The sequence below is a fragment of the Schistocerca americana genome, chromosome 1, assembly GCF_021461395.2.
Source record: "Schistocerca americana isolate TAMUIC-IGC-003095 chromosome 1, iqSchAmer2.1, whole genome shotgun sequence".
Lineage (NCBI taxonomy): Eukaryota > Metazoa > Arthropoda > Insecta > Orthoptera > Acrididae > Schistocerca > Schistocerca americana.
Genome location: NC_060119.1, coordinates 28,120,913 through 28,144,651, shown reverse-complemented (window position 1 = coordinate 28,144,651; position 23,739 = coordinate 28,120,913). Strand labels below are relative to the sequence as shown.

General features: G+C 42.2%; 1 protein-coding gene across 1 annotated transcript in view; it reads left to right on the top strand.

Annotated features, from left to right (window-relative positions):
* Positions 1–6,832: 6,832 nt before the first annotated feature.
* Positions 6,833–23,739, top strand: part of LOC124546206 (protein spinster) — a 329,935-nt gene continuing 313,028 nt past the window's right edge. Inside the window, exon 1 of the mRNA XM_047125020.1 lies at positions 6,833–7,191. Within this exon, the coding sequence (XP_046980976.1) occupies positions 6,924–7,191 (268 nt within the window). The 5' untranslated portion in view covers positions 6,833–6,923. The remainder of the gene's footprint in view (positions 7,192–23,739) is intronic.

Here is a 23,739-nt window from a genome sequence, read left to right as displayed (position 1 = left end):
ATGATGTGATTTGTCTGGAGTGCAGGAGTGTATGCAAATGAAATGTGGATGATAAAAGGTTCACACAAAAAGAGAACAGAAGCTTTCGAAATGTGGTGTTACAGAAGAATGCTGAAGATGGACAGTTCAGGTTACTAATGAGGGTGTACTCATCTAATAGTCATGAATTGTGGAACAAGAAAAACATTCTAAATATCTTGGTTGTGACATCACTTACATATATATCCATGACATGGACTAAAAATTAAACAAATTTACTTCCATGTGTGGAACCAATATACAGAATTGGAAAGAAATCTGACTGAATGACAGTTCTAAGAAGGGTGGAAGGAAGTACAAGGGAAGATCAAAAAAGAAATGGAGATATAAGGAAAGATTTAGGAATGTACATGGTCATTCAGAAGGAATGTCACATAGTTTGTGATGTGGTTCTACATGTGAAAATAAATCAGAAAAGTCCTATGATCATGCGTCCGATTTTTGATTGTTACAGAACTGAAGAAAAGTGCGAATATTACTTGCCAAAATGCTCTCTAGGTGCTTTAGTGGACAGAATAATGGTAGGTCAGGAACTTATCCATTCTAGAAAAGGTGTGAGGGTTCTCCAGCAGATGGCAGCTCTGTGACATCGCACCGAGGCATAACAGCTGCATATGTACCCTGTGTGCAGTTGTAGGTTGGATCAGTGAACAATTATGGGGCTGTGTGCATGTCATGCTTGAGTATTGTTTAATTGAGAAAGTCCACTGTGTCCGTGAATACCAACATGCCACATCATTCACCCATGCACAGTACCCAGACATGTTGTTTGTGTATGGGAACTGTATTGGAAGTCCCTTGCTGCCGTGACAAAGTACCAGAGACATTTCCCTGATCATTGAATACCCTGTGCCAGGATATTTTCAAAATTATGTGAATCCACTACCTAGCATACACATAATATCAGAATGTGAGGCCGCCCAGTCAGTTAAGGAAAGGGGCAACATTATTGCAATGGTACACTGGAGTCCAACTGCCAGTATGATGTGCATTAGCCATCACCTCAATATTTCCCAAATGCAAGCATGGTGTATGTTACATTCCGCAGGCTTGTACCCATTCCATGTGTAGACATGCAGCAATTGCATCCAGGTGACTCAGTAAGCAGACAAAATTTTTGTGAATAGTTGGCTGTACACACAGATGTCATGCAATACACTTTATTTAAAGATGAGACTGCATTTACATGCAATGGTATCATGGACACCTGCTATTCTCGTATATGGTCAATGGAGAGCCCATATGACACTAGGAAAACGAGATTCCAAGTTGAGTTCTCAGTGAACATCTGATGTGGTATGATTGATGATCTGGTGATAGGGCCTGTGTCCCTGTCAAATTGCATGACACCTACGGTATACGCACATTTCCTGATAGAAGACCTACCTACACTTTTGGAAGATGTAACATTAGAGCAACAATGGCAAATATACCTGCAACATAATGGATCACTAATTCACTGTAACTCAAAAGTCATTCTGAATAACACATTTCCTCAATGGTGGATTGGCCATGGCAGACCCATCAACTGATCTGCTAGATCACCCAACCTTACCTCATTAGACTTATGTTTATGGGGCTGGTTAAAGGGAGATTTGTACACTACAAAGAAGGATCCTGTACACATGAAGAACTACTCGCTACCATCACTGACACTACTGCTTGCATTAAAGCCAGCAATGATGATGTTTGATGCGCAACCCAACACACACTCCAATGTGTTGACAAGTGCACTGACATGGATTGTGGACTTTTTGAACACCTCTTGTAGGATGGATCAGTCATCCTTCCCACCATTATTCTGCCCACAACAGTGCCCACATAGCATTTTGGTAAGTGATATTCACACATCTTCATTATCATTCATGGATGTGTGTAGCTGTCAACCCACTCCAGTTCCTTAATGATCAAAAATCAGATACTGTTCATAAGACTCTTCTGGTTTTGTTTTCACTTGTAGAATTACCTAACAAATTATGAGAGATTCTTCCTGAATCACACTGTATACTGTAAAAGAAAAAAAATAGAGGAAAACAAGAGAAAGTGGAGGGAACATGTAGACCATATGGTTGGAGAAAGATCCCTGGTAAAGGCTCTCAATTACAAATGCACTGGAAGAAGAAATGTAGGAAGATTATTCAAGAGATGGAGTACCATAACAGGAAATTTGCCTAATACATGAAATGACGAAAAAGAACCTGACAAAAGGAAATGATTGAGTGACAGTACATATCCTGCACCACCTAGGATTTGTGAACTTGGCAATAGAGATGAATGTGAGGAGAAAAAACTGCAGAGGGAGACCAAGGTCTTACTAAAGTAAGCAAATTGAAATTGATATAGAATGCAGTAGTCACACACAGACAAAAGAGGCTCGCACAGAACAGTATACCTTGAGGAGCTGCATAAAAGCAGTCTTTGGAATGAAGACCACCACAGTGTTAAAAAAAAAAACAACAGTGCAAATGGTATACACGCTTTAGGTGAAATAACAAGAGTCTGAATGAATACCTAACAAGTTAAAGTTTCATAATTGGTACATTACCATAATGAAATTTAGAGTAACTAGATGGTACAAATAATAAAATAAATTACAGTATATGCAGGTGCCTTTTTCAGAAAGCCATTGATAAAATGTTTAAAATTCCATGCAACACTTCATATTTTTTACTAATATGAAAGTGTATCACAGTAAATTTGATTTACTTATGCATTCCCTTAAAAATTTGCATGCAATTGGTGTCATTAAGGATAATTTGAAATGAGATTTTGCACAGAGCGCTTGACGTAGATAGTCTACACAAAATATTGTATTACAGAGTATTAACTAAATTAAACACAATACATGGATACTATTTATGAGCAAATATAAAATGCATAAAAAAGATGCAATTAATGTGATAGAGAGGTACATTATGCTTATCCCCCTCCCATGTGGTTTTTCCCATAGCTTATGCGCAATATATGTAGGCCCCTTACATAATACGCACTGATATACTACTAACAGATTTGTCTAGAATTTTATACATCTTGTCTGAATTAACTTTGCAGTTTTAGTTACAAGTATTCATAAAAAAGTGGTTAATTATGAAACAAACTGAATATCCAAAAATTAGAAACAGTCAAGCTTGGTTCACATTTCATCGCAATTACATGTATTAAATTGGAGTGAATGTTTGCAAATAATCTGTTTGTACCTCAGACTACAGGGGCAGAGATAATTTTATTACCACTACCCAAATTACTGTGGAGTATAATGAAATATTCAGTACATCAGATCAACTATTGGACAGTTTTGAGTTCTTCAACTGTGTTACTACAAGCATTTCCGATTCAAGCATTTTTTGGTAAAAATTACATAGTGGAACCCCCATTGCATTTTTCAGTATGGCACAGATATACACATTACATTCCTCTATCTGTAAATTTGTTACCACAACCAGACCTTCTGCTTCCACATTTGTTGTCTCGCCAACTCACAACCAAATTGTCACCTTCCAAACTAACCTAGACTCATGCTATGCAACAGATTAGTCTGTCACTACAATCAAGATTTCAGGGTAGGGAGGGGGGGGGGGGGGGAGGGAGGGAGTGTGCAATATATAACTTTTGCCCATTTATTAGTTTCTTTTTGATGATGTAAGATGAAGCACAAACTTGCATGTCAGTAAATGTAATCTATTGAATACCATTATACACACACATTCATAACAGTACTGTGTTTTCTTAAGTACAGCTAGAGATGTATCTGTCTCAAAGTTAGAGACAGTTAAATTTGCTATGTCTGGCCTTCCTATCTCATTTTGGGCAAATGCTGGCATGGTCCCTTCAGAAAAAGCAGGCCAGCCATCTGTCCTGTCCTCGTAAAAACATTATATTATATGTCATTATTTTCATCATGGCAGCGACAACAGCAACCATTACGAAATTGTCTCAAATGAAAAACACCCCACAGTTGCACTAAATTATGTTTATTTTAAACCTTGACCATGGTTTCTGCTATAATAAGAAGTCATACACACTAATAAATGAAAAATATCTTCACCCACTACTGGGCAAAAACATTTTTCATTTATTAGAGTGTACGACTTCTGAAGGAGGCTATATTATTATAGCAGATACCATGGTCATGGTTTAAAATAAACATGATTTAGTGCAACTGTGGGATGTTTTTCATTCAAGATTATTTTATATGCTTTGTATGTCTATATTTAAGTCCAGGAAAATTAATATGTACAAAATGGGAGAGACAAAGAGAACTAAAAACGAGCAACAACTCTTCTGTAATAAATATGGGTAGTTTAATCAACAGACAGTGTGTGATATTGTTGGAGGTACAGTATACAAAGTGCATGAATGTCTTACTCTAATTTTAAATCCAGGTAGGCCCTATGTACCATGAAGTTTTACCCATATGTGTTCAACATCAACAATGGGAAAGGCCAAAAAGATATATGGTACTCAGTATTTTTTAAATTATTAGTCTGTCAGTTATTCATTAACTTAACTGATGTCATAAAATAAATTTGAAAATACCCCTCTCATAGCCAAGTATAGGAATGCAACATACGGAGAACCAGAATAACTACACACAAAGACTGTGGCCAGCTAATTTTTCACGGGGGGGTAAACAGAATCATTCAGTCTGTTTCAACGATCGTATTATGAAAGGGAAACTACAGAGATATAGAAAGAGCAACGGTAGGCATACACAAAATAAAAACAATTCTTCGTACTTTAACTTGGACACTGCAAGTGGGAAATGATCGCGTACACGGTAGAAGATTAAGAAATCCTAGGGCATGTTATCAGTTTAATAAGTCACAGCTGTAAAATACTAGCGCGAATTCTTTACAGACGAATGGAAAAACTGGTAGAAGTGGACCACGGGGAAGATCAGTTTGGATTCCGTAGAAATGTTGGAACACATGAGGCAATACTAACCTTACGACTTATCTTAGAAGAAAGATTAAGAAAAGGCAAACCTACGTTTCTAGCATTCGTAGACTTAGAGAAAGCTTTTGACAACGTTAACTGGAATACTCTCTTTCAAATTCTGAAGGTGGCAGGGGTGAAATACAGGGAGCGAAAGGCTATTTACAATTTGTATAGAAACCAGATGGCAGTTATAAGAGTCGAGGGGCATGAAAGGGAAGCAGTGGTTGGGAAAGGAGTGAGACAGGGTTGTAGCCTCTCCCCAATGTTATTCAATCTGTATATTGAGCAAGCAGTAAAGGAAACAAAAGAAAAATTCGGAGTAGGTATTAAAATTCATGGAGAAGAAGTAAAAACTTTGAGGTTCGCCGATGGCATTGTAATTCTGTCAGAGACAGCAAAGGACTTGGAAGAGCAGTTGAACGGAATGGGCAGTGTCTTGAATGGAGGATATACGATGAACATCAACAAAAGCAAAACGAGGATAATGGAATGTAGTCAAATTAAATCGGGTGATGCTGAGGGAATTAGATTAGGAAATGAGACACTTAAAGTAGTAAAGGAGTTTTGCTATTTAGGGAGTAAAATAACTGATGATGGTCGAAGTAGAGAGGATATAAAATGTAGACTGGCAATGGCAAGGAAATCGTTTCTGAAGAAGAGAAATTTGTTAACATCGAGTATAGATTTAAGTGTGAGGAAGTCGTTTCTGAAAGTATTTGTATGGAGTGTAGCCATGTATGGAAGTGAAACATGGACGATAACCAGTTTGGACAAAAAGAGAATAGAAGCTTTCGAAATGTGGTGCTACAGAAGAATGCTGAAGATAAGGTGGGTAGATCACGTAACTAATGAGGAGGTATTGAATAGGATTGGGGAGAAGAGAAGTTTGTGGCACAACTTGACTAAAAGAAGGGATCGGTTGGTAGGACATGTTTTGAGGCATCAAGGGATCACCAATTTAGCATTGGAGGGCAGCGTGGAGGGTAAAAATCGTAGAGGGAGACCAAGAGATCAATACACTAAGCAGATTCAGAAGGATGTAGGTTGCAGTAGGTACTGGGAGATGAAGAAGCTTGCACAGGATAGAGTAGCATGGAGAGCTGCATCAAACCAGTCTCAGGACTGAAGACCACAAGAACAACAGGGCATGTTTAGGATTTATGTCAAACGCTATGCAAATTCACAAAAGTAAGAAAATTGTGGATTGTACAGCAAACATATTGGCAAAGAAAACACAGAATAGGTGTGCAATGTATCAGTGTAATCCATGATCAACAGAGCAAAAGTATATACCACTTGCACTCAAAAATACATTTACAGATGTTGCATTACATCATTCTAAGAGATTGCAAAACATTTGATATTACTTTTTCCCACTTTGAAAGGAAAGGTACTCCAAGTACAAATCAATCGTGCTCTTATTCACTTACTTTCTACAGATCGTCTCAACTAAATAAAACGATCGGCACAGCTGTGGGCCCACGGCCTTGAAATCGTTATCCCGATATGACGCACTCTGAGTTTGATGCTACCATAACAAAACCTTTTGTCATTCTGGATATTTAGACTAAATTATATGTAACAACAACAAAAACTATTCCCACGAAAGTAATGTTCGTAGATGCGAAATAATAAAGTTAAATAAAATTCCGGGATCTACGTTTCACGTTTGACGTTACTTATCACTCAGATATTCGACGTATCGGTAATTCGACTCTTATAATGATGTGCCGAAATCGAGGCAGTTTAGACACTATCGATATTATTCAGTATATCGGTGTATCGCCATCTGTCTAGAGCGAGACATCGAAGTGAACAAATGACAGCTTCGATACTATCGATATTATGCGTCGTAACGGGGGGGGTGTGTGTGTTCCGTCGTGGAGAATGGAGTTTCATTTGGCGTTCTGTGTTCAGAGTGCGCGGTGATAGTCCCTGCAGTACATATGCCAGCTCAGAAACTTGTTGATAAGCATTCTCTGAAGATTCTAAACATGGAGCCTTCAAATCTACCGCAGAATCACTCTCATCAACAGCTGATGGGCAATGGTGATGATTCAGACAGTATTGACACCACAGTTCCAACATTAACTGCCGGACCAGATGCATCGCAAGGGAGGCGTGGCACCGGCATCAGATTGCGTGATAAAATAACTGTCGCAGTATTGTTCTACGTCAATCTCATCAACTATATGGACAGATTTACAGTGGCTGGTAAGTAACCATATGACACTTCCTCGGTTGCTCTCACTGCTGTAGTGTCACATGACATAGCACGTGGGTCATGTGTTTACATTTTCAAATCTGGCGGCAATAGTGTGTATTTGAAACAATGACCAGCGTTTTGTTGACTGTGTTTATTTGTGGAATGAATTTGGTGCTGTGTAAACAGACTCTTTCAGTGGAGTCCGAAAGTCTTTCTGATGTAGAGTTTTAACCAAAAGTTTCCTTAATGTTCATATAGGTATTGTGTGGATATACCAATCGTATTTGCATGAAATATGTTCGTGGCTCCATTAGCAGCTTTTTATATACGATTGAAATACTGTATTATTAATTGCATACACGCAATATACCCATCATTTTAGTGCTCCTGTCCTCAGTGAATATATACCATGATGTAGTTTACATATTAGACATCTTGGAACTGATTTTGGTTTAGTTAAGCATTTTTATAGAATGTCGAACACTTGTGTGTATTTAATTGGCAACAAAGATCTTGAGTGGTTTGTTAAACAAACCAGTCGTATGTAGGTCTACTTCATAATAATCTACGAATATCCCTGATGCCTACAAGTAGTCGAAGTTTGTTGATTCAGTTCTGAAGTATGTGATGTATTCAGGTCACCTAAAGAGCAGCTATAGTTATAGGCAGTCTCCGAAGAATGTCTGCCATGTGATAGCTTGAGAAGGGTATGTTATAGGACCAATGCCACGTTTATATTCCAGCTAATCATAAATCAATTTTATCTGCGAGGATAACATTACCTACATATTTTATGTGGTAGCGATAAGTTTTAAAGTTCTAGTCTGTGTTTGTGTTGTGCATACTTCTGTAGCGTTGTTAGTTGTATAATTATTACGAAAAATGTTTTGGACTAGAAGGAATATTTCTGACTCCCTGAACAATAAACAAAACTCATTGGCAGTTATGTGTACTAGACGCAGGGCGGCCTTGATTCAGTTATTTCGTTCTACTGGGCGAGGCCTGCGATTGTTGCACTACTGTCCTTTGAAACCATTGTAATCGATTCTGCACCTAAATTCTCCAAATCAAGAATGAATCGAAACCAACGACAACCAGAGCTTTTCGTCATTCGATGATGGTAACATACACGCAAGAGTGCGTCGATCAAATTTCTTCATAGTTGAAGGCCACAATTTCCTTTACGTTTGTAGTGGAACGTAGTATAGTATCGGTAAGACGCCAATGAACTCTTGGTTTATGACAAGTTTGTGTTTTTCAATAGCATTGTTAACGATAGTTTATAAATGGTTGGTTATGCTTCCACAAATGTTTCATATCCTCTGTCATCTCCATGGCAGTACTTTTGAACCGTGGTTCGAATTCCCTGTGAGTTCCTTCTCCAATCGACCATCAGATCAGATTCCATGCAGTGCCATTATCACGTCCGTGGTGATTACCGCTTTAGTTTCATCCAATTTTGTCAAACTGATGAAACACAACGAAGTTTGCTTTAACGGCATACTGAAATGTTTTGTTGTCGATAGTTGTATCTGTATGTTTACCGCGACGATGAATCTTCGAATCCTAGTCTCCCTTCCTCCGTCCTGTCAGTTCAGTATTTTCCTTTGTTTAGAAAGAATACAAAAAGGCTATGAAGCGAATTTTTGTTATGGTGCATACCCATCAGTTGATCAGATAATGTCCCTATTCCTTAGAGTGAATTTTCTAAAAGGCTTCCAAACTTACTCGTTCGATAACATCTCTACATACCAGTAGTATCATATCATCAGTATCACATCATTTGTCATACTCAAATAAATAGACGGTGTCGACTCCAAAAGAAGGTTGTGTTTCGTATAGAAACTGCTTCAGAGGTCTTGTTATGTGGCAATGCAAAGTTATTGCACGATATGTAACTAAAAAAGTACGAAACTAGAAACGAGAGTGAACTCTAAAAGAGGCTATGACACATTTCCGTAATATTGCCTGCCGCACAAGAAGGGGAATTTGACATTTTTGCGAAGGATGGTAGGGTTGTTTGACAAGAGAAACAAATGTCAAATCTTGTCTTTTGTAAGTGAAGTTCAGCATAAGATGACTTGCACTTGGCTCAAAAATAAACTTCCCATTTGTAAATACAGTGGCGACCAGACAGCGATGCACGAAGGGTTCGTGTTTGTGATTATTTTGCGAAGCTGTTCGAACAGCCCTTAATATCGGCTGTGGCGGTGACAGCAGCAGTAGAGGGTTGTTGGAAGCCACTTGTTAGCCGCTGTTGCGTCACGCCTCCCCTCGGCTGACGCCGGAGCCGGTCTGCTTATTGCCGTGACGTGGCTTTGGGTTAATTACGTGGGGAAGCGCCCACGCGCAAGTGCCAGAAAGCCATATATCTACGTGGTGTAGGCGTCTGTACACGCCCTCATTTAGTAGATAACACAGAAATTGAAATATTCGCCTTGTCGAATATCCCCAACCGGTTGATAGATGAAAGGGGGAGTTGGCGTGACGTCACGGTGCTTTAAATCTGAGAGGGATGGATTGTATTACGGTGTTTATTGCTTGTAGTGATGTAACTGCATCTTAGTTGCGGGTAGAGTCTTCCTGACTGGAAACGCACAAGAATGTGTACCTGAGTTGTGAATTTAGAAATCAGCGGTGCTGTGACGCTGACTCGAATAGTAAGGGATAGGTTTTTGGAGAGGTTCTGACTTGTCAGGATAGGAGTGTTACTACTTCTTAAGCTTATTGAAGCCTCTGATTACGAATCTCATATGTATTACTCACGAACGTTCTTAAACGATTACATTTTAAAGAGAACTGATTGCAGTTTTTACTAAAAATGATTCAAATGGCTCTAAGCACTATGGGACTTAACATCTGAGGTCATCAGTCCCTTAAACTTAGAACTACTTAAACCTAACTAACCTAAGGACATCACACACATCCATGCCCGAGCCAGGATTCGAACCTGCGACCTTACAGACGCGTGGTTCCGCACTGAAGCTGCTTTTACTAATAGATGACATTAGGTGTACATTTTAATTTTACCTCCAATGACGTAGATATGGCGCTAAACAGAAATCTATTTCACTATGTGCAAACATTCTCCGGCAGCCGAATATTATATGCTAGCTGACTGGTTGGTTTTATTATATATCCCAATCGTCAGTTACAGCAGAGAGGAAATCGATGTATGTCAGAGTATACATGTCGTAAAATCCCCTGGGGGGGGGGGGGGGGGGGATTGTTTAACCCTGTCTGTAAAATTGACTGTGCCACCTGATTATAAGCCTGAGCAAGTTATTCAAAAAGGAAAGAAACAGAAAAAGATAGTCTACAGAGCTTATTCGACCAAACTTGGACGTGGCTGTCATCTAGATCTCTGCACTGTCGCCAGACGGTCCAGTGACATCGAAAACTACGTATACTACACGCATATTGGAAATTTAGATTATTTTTACATGCATGTTAAAATTTTCCATCCTCAACTCCAAGAGGCGAAATTCCAGTGAGGCTGTCATCGCCCGCCATATTGATTCCAGTGACTGCGGGTTCGGATCTGATGCCACTCATTCAAGGTTGTTTTACACGTCACACTACCGATTACCAACAATAGGAGTGCTACCTAAATATTTTATCCCCCCAGGTACAAAGTCATATGTTCGCCAAGATTAACTTGATATTGTTCCAAGTGTTTCGCAGGTTTTGTGAAAAACACATATAGACGAAACACACGGTTTCTTCCCCTCGACTCCGGCACTTCATTCGGATCTCGAGGAACACGTCGCCGTTTTAAGAGCGACGTTCAGCGTCCAAGATCGCATTACTTGAAATATTCGTATTACTCATAAAATGATAACGATCCGAGTTGCACTGTTGGCGACTGTTGCCTGCTTGTGAAGGCGTTCGTAACGATAGAAGGTCTATCACCTCAGTTCTCTGCAGTAATGGAACATTTCTGCTGTACGGAAGACCCGGAATTATATTTGTAACGCAGTTTCAGCGATGGTCTTTCCGGTTACCAGTCGCGAGTTTTACACTGCGGATGTGGGCATTTCTGAGTCCTGGCGCGGTGCCTGAACGCAGGCGCAGGTTTTCTTGAAAAACCCATGTCTTCTAACAGAAGCGTCACCGCTTATTGGTGAGACCAATGAATGTATTCGTGGCTACTGCCAATGTACCTTCAGTGCCTAAGAAAAGTTGAGTGAGTGGAAGCACAATTAGTTCTTGTTTATGCAGCTCGCGACATACGATGTCTGCTCAAAAAGTTCCGGAATTTTGTCCAAAAAATTTTTCTACGCTTTATCGTGATGCAGGGGCCATTAACAATCTCGTCACATTTCAGGCCGTTTCCTTCTCACATTTTCACGCAGGATTCGCAACACGTCCCGATAGTACCATCGATTAACACTTTGTCCCTGTGGCACGCATTCGTGATGAAGTAATCCTTCAAAGTCAAAGAAGTCTATCAGGACGGCTCTGATAGTTGACCTGATGTGACGAGCTTTTTTGGTCTTGAAGAGCCTTTCCCGACCCATTGTGGAAACCGAACCTTGGTCTCAGCATTACAACCGTACACTCACGTCTCACAAGTTATGATTCTCTTAAGGAATGTCTCGTTCTCATTTGCGCGATCCAAAAGCTCTTCACGGATTATGAGGCGAAGGTGTCTCCGGTCTTGACAGCCGTGGGATGAACTTGGCGGCAACACGATGAATTCCAAGATGCTGTGCCAGGATTTCATGACATGATCCAACTGAAATGTAACATTCTTCTGCCATCTCTCGGACAGTCAGTCCTCGATTGGCATCCACAGATTCGTTGAGGCGTCGTCTGTAGACGTCGAAGGGCGTCCTGAACGAGAGTCGTCTTCAACTTCCGTCCGGCGATTTTTAAACCTTGTGAACCATACGTAGCACCGAGTGGGGCTTAAGCACTCATCGCCGTGGGCTTCTTGCACCATTTGGTGCGCCTCTGTAAAGGTTTTCCTTAGTTTCGTGCAAAATTTGATGCAGACGCGTTGTTCCTCCAACTCTGCCATCTCGAAGTTCGCAAACTGTGCGACACAACGTTCTACTCAATACAGCCCTGAACAATAACTAACACACATACAACCATCAACTTCCGGCAGTTACACATTAGACGCAGACGTGTGCATGGCTGCCTACCGCATTTCGATCAAGCACACCACTGTCACGAAATTACTAATTTTCCGGAATTTTTTGAGCGGTTCTCGTACAGTGGTAGTAACAGAACTGAGGTAGCAGACGGGCGCTACAAAAGAAATCGCTTTGCTCTGTGGTTAGCGCGTCCACACAGACCGTAGGTTTGCTAGGCGTAGTACGCTCGTGCCTTCGTCCTGAAGGCATATATGTTCACTAACAAAAGTTGACATTGGTAATTTGATGCAGACTTGTTTTTCAAACTTCTTAGCACAGATTTTTTTTTTTGTGTCCCTGATTCATTGGTACGAATTTTTACTGCCCCATAGTTCATGGTGGACTTGTAAATACATAATGAATAGAGTAATTTTAATGCTTTCTATTTCCAAAGAGTACGTACTGGCTTGCATTTCGCTGTTATGGTCATTAAAACATTTTTTCGCTTAAAGGGTTGAGGGTACGACTGAGTTTAGGCCCCGACTAACGTTTTGCATGTGTCAAACATGATAGCCTTGCAGTACTAGCTATAATATAGCAACTATCAAATAAAAATTACGATTCTGCTTTTATTTGCAGGAGACACGGGATCAGAACGAAGACTAAATTTGAATTTTCTGACACAACTGAAAGACTTAAATTTCTGAAGAAAAGCATTTTTATAGCTATCTGCTTTCTGAAGAGAACCATTTCTATAGCTATCTGCTGTACACATACAGCTTCATTCTGTAGCGGTTTCAGATTTTATAACCAACGTCGGTGGAAGAAAAGCACTCTACCAGGTGTTTCAAAAGTGCATGCTTCTCATAAGTGGCTCTTCAGCTAAACCAAATGCAATTATGTTCCACGGTGGTATGTAAAGAAGCGCATAATTTCGTTAATGTCATACTGTAAACCACAACAAGCAGGTACCGGATTTAACCTGTGTGTTGTGATGTATGACATTAACCGAAGTATGTGTATTTTACATACCACTGTGGAACATCATTGGATCTGTTATGCTGATTAGTGATGTATGGGAAATGTGCGTTTTTGAGGCATCTGATGTACTGCTTTTCTTCCAGCGATGTTGCTTGCAAACACCGAAACAATTAAAGAATAAAATTTTGTGTGTACAGGTCATGGCTATAAATAGGCTTGTCTTCAACATCTGAGCATGTTGTTGTTGTTGTGGTCTTCAGACTGAAGATTGGTTTGATGCAGCTGCTCATGCTACTCCACCTTGTGCAAGCCTCTTGATCTCCGAATGACTTGCAAGCAACATTCTCCTGAATCTGCTTCATCTCTGAGTCTGGCCCTACAACTTTTTAACTCCCCACCCCTCCCCCTATGCTTCCCTCCAGTACTAAACTAAATCAAATGGCTCTGAGCACTATGGGACTTACCATCTTAGGTCATCAGTCCCCTAGACCTTAGAACTACTTAAACCTAACTAACCTAAGGACATCACACACATCCATGCTCGAGGCAGGATTCGAACCTGCGACCGTAGCAGTCCCGCGGTTCCGGACTGAAGCGCCTAGAACCGCACGACCACCGCGGCCGGCCCAGTGCTAAACTGTTGACATCTTAATGTCTCATAACGTGTCGTACCAGCCGATGCCTTCTTCTAGCCAGGTAGTGTCGCAAATTTCTATTCTCCTCAATTCTATTCAATACGTCCTCATTAGTTACGTGATTTACCCATCTAATCTTCAGCACTCTTCTGTGGCACCACATTTCACAAGAGCTTCTATTCTCTTACTGTCTAAACTGTTTATCGTCCATGTTACACTTCTGTACATGGCTACACTCCAGACAAATACTTTCAGAAAAGACTTCCAAACCCGTAAATCTATATTCGATGTTAAGAAATTTCTCTTCTTTTGAAACGCTTTTCTTGCCATAGTCGGTCTACATTTTGTATTCTCTCTACTTCGGCCCTCATCAGTTATTTTGCTACTCAAATAGCGCAACTCATCTACTACTTTGTGTCGTATTTCCTAAACCAATTCCCTCAGCATCAGCTCACTGTTTTGCTTTAGTTGACGTTCGTCTTATATCCTCCCTTCAAGATCTTGTCAATTCCGTTCAACCGCTCTTCCAAGTCCTTTGCTGTCTCTGACAGAATTACAGTGTCATCGGCAAACCCCCAAGTTTTTATTTCTTCTACGTGGACTATAATCCCTACTCGAAATTTTTCTTTGGTTTCGTTTACTGCTTGGTCAGTATACAGACTGAATAACCTATATCAAGTGTTAAATTTCTAATTAGTTGTTGAATACGCGTGGATGGCTTGAGAACGTGCACAGTGACCTTTTCATTGTTGAGAAAGGAGAGAGAGTGGCGATTAGTGGGTGGGTTTTAAATGCACAAGTCAATGCAGCAGGGTCAGGCGCCTACAGCGCGCTGAATAGGCCGGCCGGCGGAGAGGTGTGCGCGAGGGAGTTAATTGCGTCAGCAGCGACCTCTGCGATTTGCATAACTGCAGACACCAGCAGCAGCAGCAGCAGCAGCAGCCGGCGATGACGTGGCCGGTGCGAGATGCGGTCGGCCCGCGGCTTGCTGACTGGCTATTGTCTGCTGCTGCGTCGAAACACGGGCCACTGTTGCCGGAAGCGGAGGAAGTGCTCAGCTACTTTGCATGTGGAAACACGCGGACAAAAGGCATGCCCGGCAACGACACACACACACTCTTCCTTCATTCAGTGGCTTCATTGTGGCCGACTCTCCAGATTAAGGCCTCACACCCGACTGCAGCTCTCGCCAATTTTACGACTTTCGTGTCAAAGCGCCCCCCCCCCCCCCCCCCCCCCCTCCCTTCGTCTTCGTTCGACGATGACAGCTGTCCACTTCGTCCAATGAAGATGATCAGGTTTAGGGGCGATCTACACGGAATGACACAGTCAAAGGTCGGTGTCCTAAGTACGACAGAAAGCCGCGGGTGAGGCCTGCGATTATTTTTAATTTTTTGGGAGAGATAACCAGTCTTGGCTGCAAAACAGGCTTTATTATTTTATATTTTGCCAAGACGCGTTTCGCCTTGTTTAAGGGACCTTCTGATTGGCTGACACAATGGCTACTAAACACTTACGCTGCCGTCCTTGCAATTGTCTTAGCAGACAACCACCTTTGTAAACATTTGAAGAACACTGTGTGGTGCCCTGATATGAAACAGTGTTGAGTACACTGGAAGTCACGTTGAAAATACGTACAAGACCTCAGTAGGTAGTTGTCCTTACCGAGTTTTAAGGCACTTCGCGTAGTGGCCTTGTAGAATATGTAGCGCAGTTCAAAAGACGCTAAACATGGAATCAGGCCTACAGAAATGCATCACGTAAAGTAAACATGTACAGCGGCATTTCTGACATGTTTACATTTTGTATTGCATTTCTGTAAACCTGATCCCGTTTTTAGCGCCTTTTGGACTGCGCTACGTACTCTACAAGTCCACTGAGTGAAGTCCCTTAAAAGTCGACAAGGGCAGCTATCTACTGAGTTAGTACATGTATTTTAATCGTTTCTTCCAGTGTACTCAACACTGTTTCATATCAGGGCACCACGCAATGTTCTTCAAATAATACCAAAGGTGGTTGTCTGTTAAGGAATTTGAATGACCGGCAGTATATATGTTTAACACGTGTTGTGCCAGCCAATCCGAAGGTGCCTTAAACATGGCGAAACGCATTATTGGCAAAATATAAAATAATAAAGCGTGTTTTCCAGCCAAGAATGATTACCTCTTCAAAACATTTATCGCCGATTGTTATATAATCCCGCCATGAATCAGAAAAATACCATTTGCAATGATTTTTTTTATTATTCTAGAAAAGCTGATAGGGCACAAAAAGTATTCACTAGGTGTTAATGGAACTCCTCTAGTTTCACAACGCGTTTCGGGCGTGGCCCATCACCAGACGAGCTGCACAATGCAGTACGAGTACAGCGCGTGACAAAGAAGTCTTTCGGCTTACAAGACTTGAAATTACTTCATGCACATAGACAGAAATACTGATATGATGATATGACACATAATCAGCTAGCAGACGCATTCGTCTTTTTTGCAACCTGTCTGCTTCTTCAGAATTCTAATAAAAATATCGGTGTATTCACACTAGACAGAACATGAACTTAACGCCACGCTTAGTTAAATACTGAATGGCGAAAGTAACCTAGCGAGGTCCCGTACCTCTAACAGAGAGTCGTAGTATACAAAACGACTGACGACAGACATTATCAACGGAAGTAGCAGCTTATTAATAGCCGGTGTAAAACTCATTACGACTGGACTTGACGATGGCTGTACCGTAAATTTTACGGGGGTGTCCAGAAAGTAAGTTCCGGTCGGTCACGAAATGGAAACTGATGTGTTGGTAAATGTGCCAACACCTTGTAGATACAGGAGGCCGAAATGCACGCTATCTAACGCAGACGGGCGTGAATTCTGGAACAGGATAAGTAGTGAATTCTAATAAGAAAAGTATGCAGCTCCTCGAATACTTATCTTTATTCCATCCTTGTGGTACATCGCTCTTGATAATACAAATAAGACTATCTTCAGATACGGTTAATGGCGCCTTGCTAGGTCGTAGCCATGGACTTAGCTGAAGGCTATTCTAACTGTCTGCTCGGCTAATGAGCAATGCATGCTAACTATCTGCTCGGCTAATGAGCGATGCTTCGTCCGTGTAGTCGCTAGCAATGTCGTCCGTACAACTGGGGCGAGTGCTATTCCGTATCTCGAGACCTGCCTTGTGGTGGCGCTCGGTCTGCGATCACACAGTGGCGACACGCGGGTCCGACATGTACTAAATGGACCGCGGCCGATTTAAGCTACCACCTAGCAAGTGTGGTGTCTGGCGGTGACACCACAGAAACCACAGTGAAAATCCTATGAAACGTTGCGCAGATATGTTGGGCAGTGTCTCTGGTACACCCGTTGAGGGCGTCACGTTGTGCTTTGCAGTTCCTTGCACACAGTGAGCACGTAAAAGTGCCTACAAAACACTGTCTCCAGCGAACTGTGGGTGCCTGCCGAGAGATTTCGCCCGACCTCACGCAACCCCACATAACGCACCTGTCAAGCATTTTCTTCTTCGTGTCAATTCTCGTCCTGCAAGGCAGGGACGGCGCAGACGCTGCTCCTGCCTTTTCCGTCGGAAGTGTTTGACCACGCTCCATCCAGCCCGGGCGTCGCACGTGGCTCATTCTGATTGTCACCTCTGCTCACATCAACCGCTGACTATGAAGGCACCAATTCGGCACAGATAACGACCTGCAGGCCATTGTAGAGAAGGGCGGAAAGCATAGGCGGCTGCCTCAAGACGAAGGTATTAGAAAGTTGATACACTGCTAGGACAAATTTCTGTGGGAGCGGCGACTATGAACAGAAGTAGCTGGAAAGCGTAGCCAAATATTGCAAATGGAAATATTTCTGATTTCCACTGTGGTTTCCATTTCGCGAACGATGGTAACTTAATTCTGGACATCCCTGTGGTACATGCTCCAAAGAAGGGAAAGAATAAGAAAAGTTCTTCACAACATCAACATCCGTGTACTCGAGAATGTATGTGTTTGTTGTACATACAACACCGAGCCATTGGAGAACCGCTATGCTACGTAAAAGTCACCGTACACTGACGAACCAAAGAAACTGGTACACCTGCCTAATATCGTGTAGGGTCCCCCGCGAGAAAGCAGTAGTGCTGGAGGGATCTGACACCATGAATCGTGCGGGGCTATCCGTAATAGTACGAGATCTCTTCTGAACAGCACGTTGAAAAGCATCCCAGATATGGTCATTGCTGTTCATTTTTGGGGAGTTTGGTGGCCAGCGGAGGAGTTTAAACTCAGAACAGTGTTCCTGGAGCCACACTCTAGCAATTCTGGACGTGTGGGGTGTCGCACTGTCCTGCTGGAATTGCCCAAGTCCGCCAGAACACACAATGGACATGAATGGATGCAGGCTGTTTACGTATATGTCATCTGTCAGAGTCGTATCTAGACGCATCAGTGGTCCCATATTAACTCCAACTGCACTCGCCTCACACCATTACAGAGCTTCCATCAGCTTGAACAGTCCCCTGCTGACATGGAGGGTCGTAAGGTTGTCTCCATACCCGTAGACGTCCATCCGCCAGAGACAGTTCGAAACGAGACTCGTCCAACCAGGCAACATGTATCCACTCATCAACAGTGCAATGTCGGTGTTGACGGGCCTAGGCGAGGCGTAAAGCTTTGTGTCGTTCAGTCTTCAAGGATACACGAGTGGGCCTTCAGCTTCGAAATCCCGTATCGATGATGTTTCGTTGAATGGTTCGCAGGCTGACACTTGTTGATGACTTAGCATTGAAATCTGCAGCAATTTGCGGAAGGATTGCACTTCTCTCACATTGAACGATTCTCTTCAATCGTCGTTGGTCCCGTTCTTGCAGGATCTTTTTCTCTCCACAGCGATGTCGGAGATTTGATATTCACGATACACTCGTGAAAAGGTCGAACAGGAAAATCCCCACTTCATTGCTACGTCAGATATGCTGTGTCCCATCACACTTGCGCCGACTATAACACCACGTTCAAACTCACTCACGTCGATAACCTGCCATTGCAGCAGCAGTAACCGATCTAACAACTGCACTAGACACTCGTATTTTACAGGCTTTGCCGACTGCAGCGACGTATTCTGCCGATTTACATGTCTCTGTATTTGAATACGCATGCCTATACCAGTTTCTTTGGCGCTTCAGTGTCTGGAAATCTCTTCCCCCTGCCCCAGATGTTCTTTCAGATTGCGGAGAATATGGACGACAGTGTCGACGTTGAGGCTAACGTCCTGTACGTGCACTGACAGTGAAAACAATTTATATCTTCTCAGCGGCTAACATGTTCGAGGTAATTTGTGAAACAATAGTATCTGCGATGTTCATGTTTCATTAGAAGAAGCGCTTGACAGCACGTAGTCAGTAAAACTGGATGTAACTAGGAATTTACGACACTGGTTCGATAGTCGGCTCGAAATGAGCTCAGATCTTCCGGGATCATAAATCTGTGCTCGAGACCAATACCTTCCCCTAAACCCTGGCCACTTTATCTAGGACAAAGTCTATAGTCATTTTGACGTTTGTGAAATCCTTCCGCTGCTGTACTTTTCCTTCTTTGCTCATTTCGATGCACCAAAAAATTAATTTTGTGTATGTTAGTGAAAACGCAGTCCACCATAGTAATCAAACACTGCACTGTCTCTACTACGGAAAATGTAAGCCTGTATTATCTTACATGTAGTAGTGTTACCATAACCAAAGGAAAAAAAATTCCGGGGGATTTACACAAAAATTCTCCTCTGGTATAGTACTTGGCAGCTCGGTAGAAAATGGATTAATTCTGTGTAATACTAGTAAAGATTGTTTATGAAATTGTTTAGTCTCTGAGTGTGAATTCTAGGTAGTCCGTCAGCTTTAATGGAAATTGCTGTGGAAAAGATCAATGTTACTGTAAAGAGCCGTTGGATGAATAACTATTCCGTTTAGACAGTGAAGATTCTAATACATCATCGTATGTTTCGCCTAAGATTCTCAAAAACAAGTTAGATGGGTGATGAAGATACCTCTGAAAGTTAGTCTACATGACAGTTGACGAATGGAACAGTAAAGGGAAGAATATTCATGATTCGAAGTGCGTTCTTCTTCTATCTTGAGAAATATCCACGCAGGTGGTGTGCTGCTATTTTCTGTGTATCTCAAATGAGGATCTCGTGGAATAGCGTTGTGCTCTTGCAGACGGGAACCGTTCCGCATGCAAAACTACCGGAAGTGGCGGTCAACAAACCGGATCTAAGCAACGCTGGTCTTGAAGGCACTCGACTGTACGGAGGCCATGTCTTTCTCACCCATTTATACTGCTGCACTCTATCAGAATACGTAATTACAGAGGCGGAGGAAGCTACAGCTAATTCGACGACTACAAGTTTTTATTTCATCCCCATGACGTACTTTGGCTTCCAGAGGTTTTGGGATATTCGCAAAGAGTTAGTCAATGTACATGTCAGAATGTGATACGAAGAATTTCGATGTTCTCCTTCTGAAGACACGGTTTTTCAGTGGTGGAAGACGACATTTTCAAGTGGTCGGGAACCGCAGAGAGTATTTGAATATTCACATTATCTCACGTTATGCGCTGCCATACGAAGTCCATTTGGACATGGAAATGTCTTCTGCGATTATATCTTCGTATAGAATATTCGGTATTCTTAGCGCGCAAAAGTAACTAAAAGCTGGGTCTGGTTGATTACCTTGACATTATTCGACGTTAGGAGCAACTGACTGTCAGATGTCATCGAACAATGATTTGATGTGCCAAGAATAGATTGTGACGAGGTCGTACCGGGCAGCATTCCCGGGTACCGCTTCGTCGTTGTATGGAAGTAATCAGTGTTAATATTTGTCAGTCTTGAGCTACGCCAGTTGCTGGCGGAACGGCTATTGCTGCTCCACAAAGGAGAACCACTTTTGCTTTGCGAGGATACTGCGCGTTAATCTTCAACTTTCTTCTCCCTCGCAACGAGAAGTAAACGAAAGCCCAGTCCCTCATTAACTTAGTTCTTTGTAAAGTTTGCAGTCGTCATTTGTTGCCGTAGAATATAACGAAAATCTACTTCCGACATCATTCTCATAAAGATGCACATTGGGGAATTTGTAATAGCTGCGTAGCTGATTTCTCACCCTTGGGTATCGCTCTGAGAAATCACTGAAACGTAAAAAGACGGTGTAGAAATTATCCAGTGCCATGTATACTATATAGATTTTTACCAAAATGTTATATATTTATTTATTTATTTCTGCTCTAGATTTTGACATCATTAACTGGAAAATGTGCAATACAGCAATTGTATGATGCAGAATCGCATATGAAACAATTAAATTGGTCAACTTGAAATCAGGATGTATACACAGTTCATTTATATTTGATGACGAACTACTGCTTCAAATATTGAAATTTATTCCTGAAATACAACTGTACTACCGTTGGTACAGATGTACAACCTAAAGCGACACATGAACATTTTTGCCGGACCGAGACTCGACCCGCATTTGCCACTTACCGCGAGCGATCTCCGTATCACTTGGAGGCTATCCGAGCGCGCTCCCCGGACTGAACCAAACTTTCATACACCTATGCATAGATTGTTATTAGCGTGATTCTCGTGCAGCTTTTAGAATCAAGAGGAGAAGCCATAAACTATTGTCATTTTCGTCACAGGCCCGTCTTTGCCTCGTACAGCGATAAGCGAATGATCGCGAGCAGATTTGTTGTTGTTGTCGTCTTCAGTCCTGAGACTGGTTTGATGCAGCTCTCCATGCTACTCTATCCTTCCCAAGTTTCTTCATCTCCCAGTACCTACTGCAGCCTACATCCTTTTGAATCTGCTTAGTGTATTCATCTCTTGGTCTCCCTCTACGATTTTTACCCTCCACGCTGCCCTCCAATACTAAATTGGTGATCCCTTGATGCCTCAGAACATGTCCTACCAACCGATCCATTCTTCTAGTCAAGTTGTGCCACAAACTCCTCTTCTCCCCAATCCTATTCAATACCTCCTCATTAGTTACGTGATCTACCCACCTTATCTTCAGCATTCTTCTGTAGCACCACATTTCGAAAGCTTCTATTCACTTCTTGTCTAAACTATTTATGGTCCACGTTTCACCTCCATACATGGCTACACTCCATACAAATACTTTCAGAAACGACTTTCTGATAAATCTATACTCGATGTTAACAAATTTCTCTTCTTCAGAAACGATTACCTTGCCATTGCCTGTCTACATTTTATATCCTCTCTACTTCGACCATCATCAGTTACTTTGCTCCCCAAATAGCAAAACTCCTTTACTACTTTAAGTGCCTCATTTCCTAATCTAATTCCCTCAGCATCACCCGACTTAATTCGACTACATTCCATTATCCTCGTTTTGCTTTTGTTGATGTTCATCTTATACCCTCCTTTCAAGACACTGTCCATTCCGCTCAACTGCTCTTCAAAGTCCTTTGCTGTCTCTGACAGAATTACAATGTCATCGACGAACCTCAGTTTTTATTTCTTCTCCATGGATTTTAATACCTACTCCGAACTTTTCTTTTGTTTCCTTTACTGCTTGCTCAATATGCAGATTGAATAGCATCGGGGAGAGGCTACAACCCTGTCTCACTCCCTTCCCAACCACTGCTTCCCTTTCATGCCCCTCGATTCTTATAACTGCCATCTGGTTTCTGTACAAATTGTAAATGGCCTGTCGCTCCCTGTATTTTACCCCTGCCACCTTCAGAATATGAAAGCAGATATATTATGCATATAAAGAAGAAGTTGCGTTTTACGGTTGAATCCGAACACGTGTTCCCTCTACTGATAAAAGATCGTGTGACTCACTGGCCAAGTAGGTAGCGGTGAAAGTACGAAGCCGTCGGGGCGGGCTTTGATTCCCAGTCGGTCCTATGATTTGTTGTCATATGTTGTGTCTTTCGTTTGTGGCAGTACAGGGAAATGTCTAGCTACACTCTGTGTGCTTGTTACACTTTGGGTCCCCTTGTGAGTGCCTGGGTAAGTTGGATTGGGTGGGGGCAGGCATTGACATACCACCTCCAGTAGTGCGATCCCTAGGAAAGCACTGCGGCGCTCAAACCAACCTTCGGATTGAGAACAGCTTCAGTCTGACGTACGATACTGCAAGTCATTGAGGCTGTGACGTCTCGTCTACCGCCAGCAACGATTTTCCTCTCCTTTATTTTGCCGGCCGTGGTGGCCGAGCGGTTCTAGGCGCTTCAGTCTGGAACCGCGCGACCGCTCCCGGTCGCAGGTTCGAATTCTGCCTCGGGCATGGGTGTGTGTGATGTCCTTAGGTTAGTTAGGTTTAACTAGTTCTAAGTTCTAGGGGACTAATGACCTCTCCAAATGGTTCAAATGGCTCTGAGCCCTATGGGACTTAACATCTGAGGTCATCAGTCCCCTAGAACTTAGAACTACTTAAACCTAACTAACCGAAGGACATCACACACATCCATGCCCGAGGCAGGATTCGAACCTGCGACCGCAGCGGTCGCGCGGTTCCAGACTGAAGCGCCTAGAACCGCTCGGCCACATCGGCCGGCCGCTCAGAGCCATCTCCTTTATTTTGTTGTTTCCTACTCTTTTTAATTGCTGCGCTGCTTTTGACGAGCAGACCCGGTCGAACTGGTGACACGGTTAATAGTATTATAATTATTAAGATGGGATTCTAATGGAGTGTGCTGTGTAAACTTTTATGGCTCTAATCTCTGACCGCTTATCCCGGCTTGGCAAGCGCATGAGGGTGGTCAGAAGGAAAGCTGAAGATATGGGACTATTCGTGGTTTCGTTATCGTGCCGGTACAACAAGCAGTTTTAGGTGCCCGCGTATAACGCAG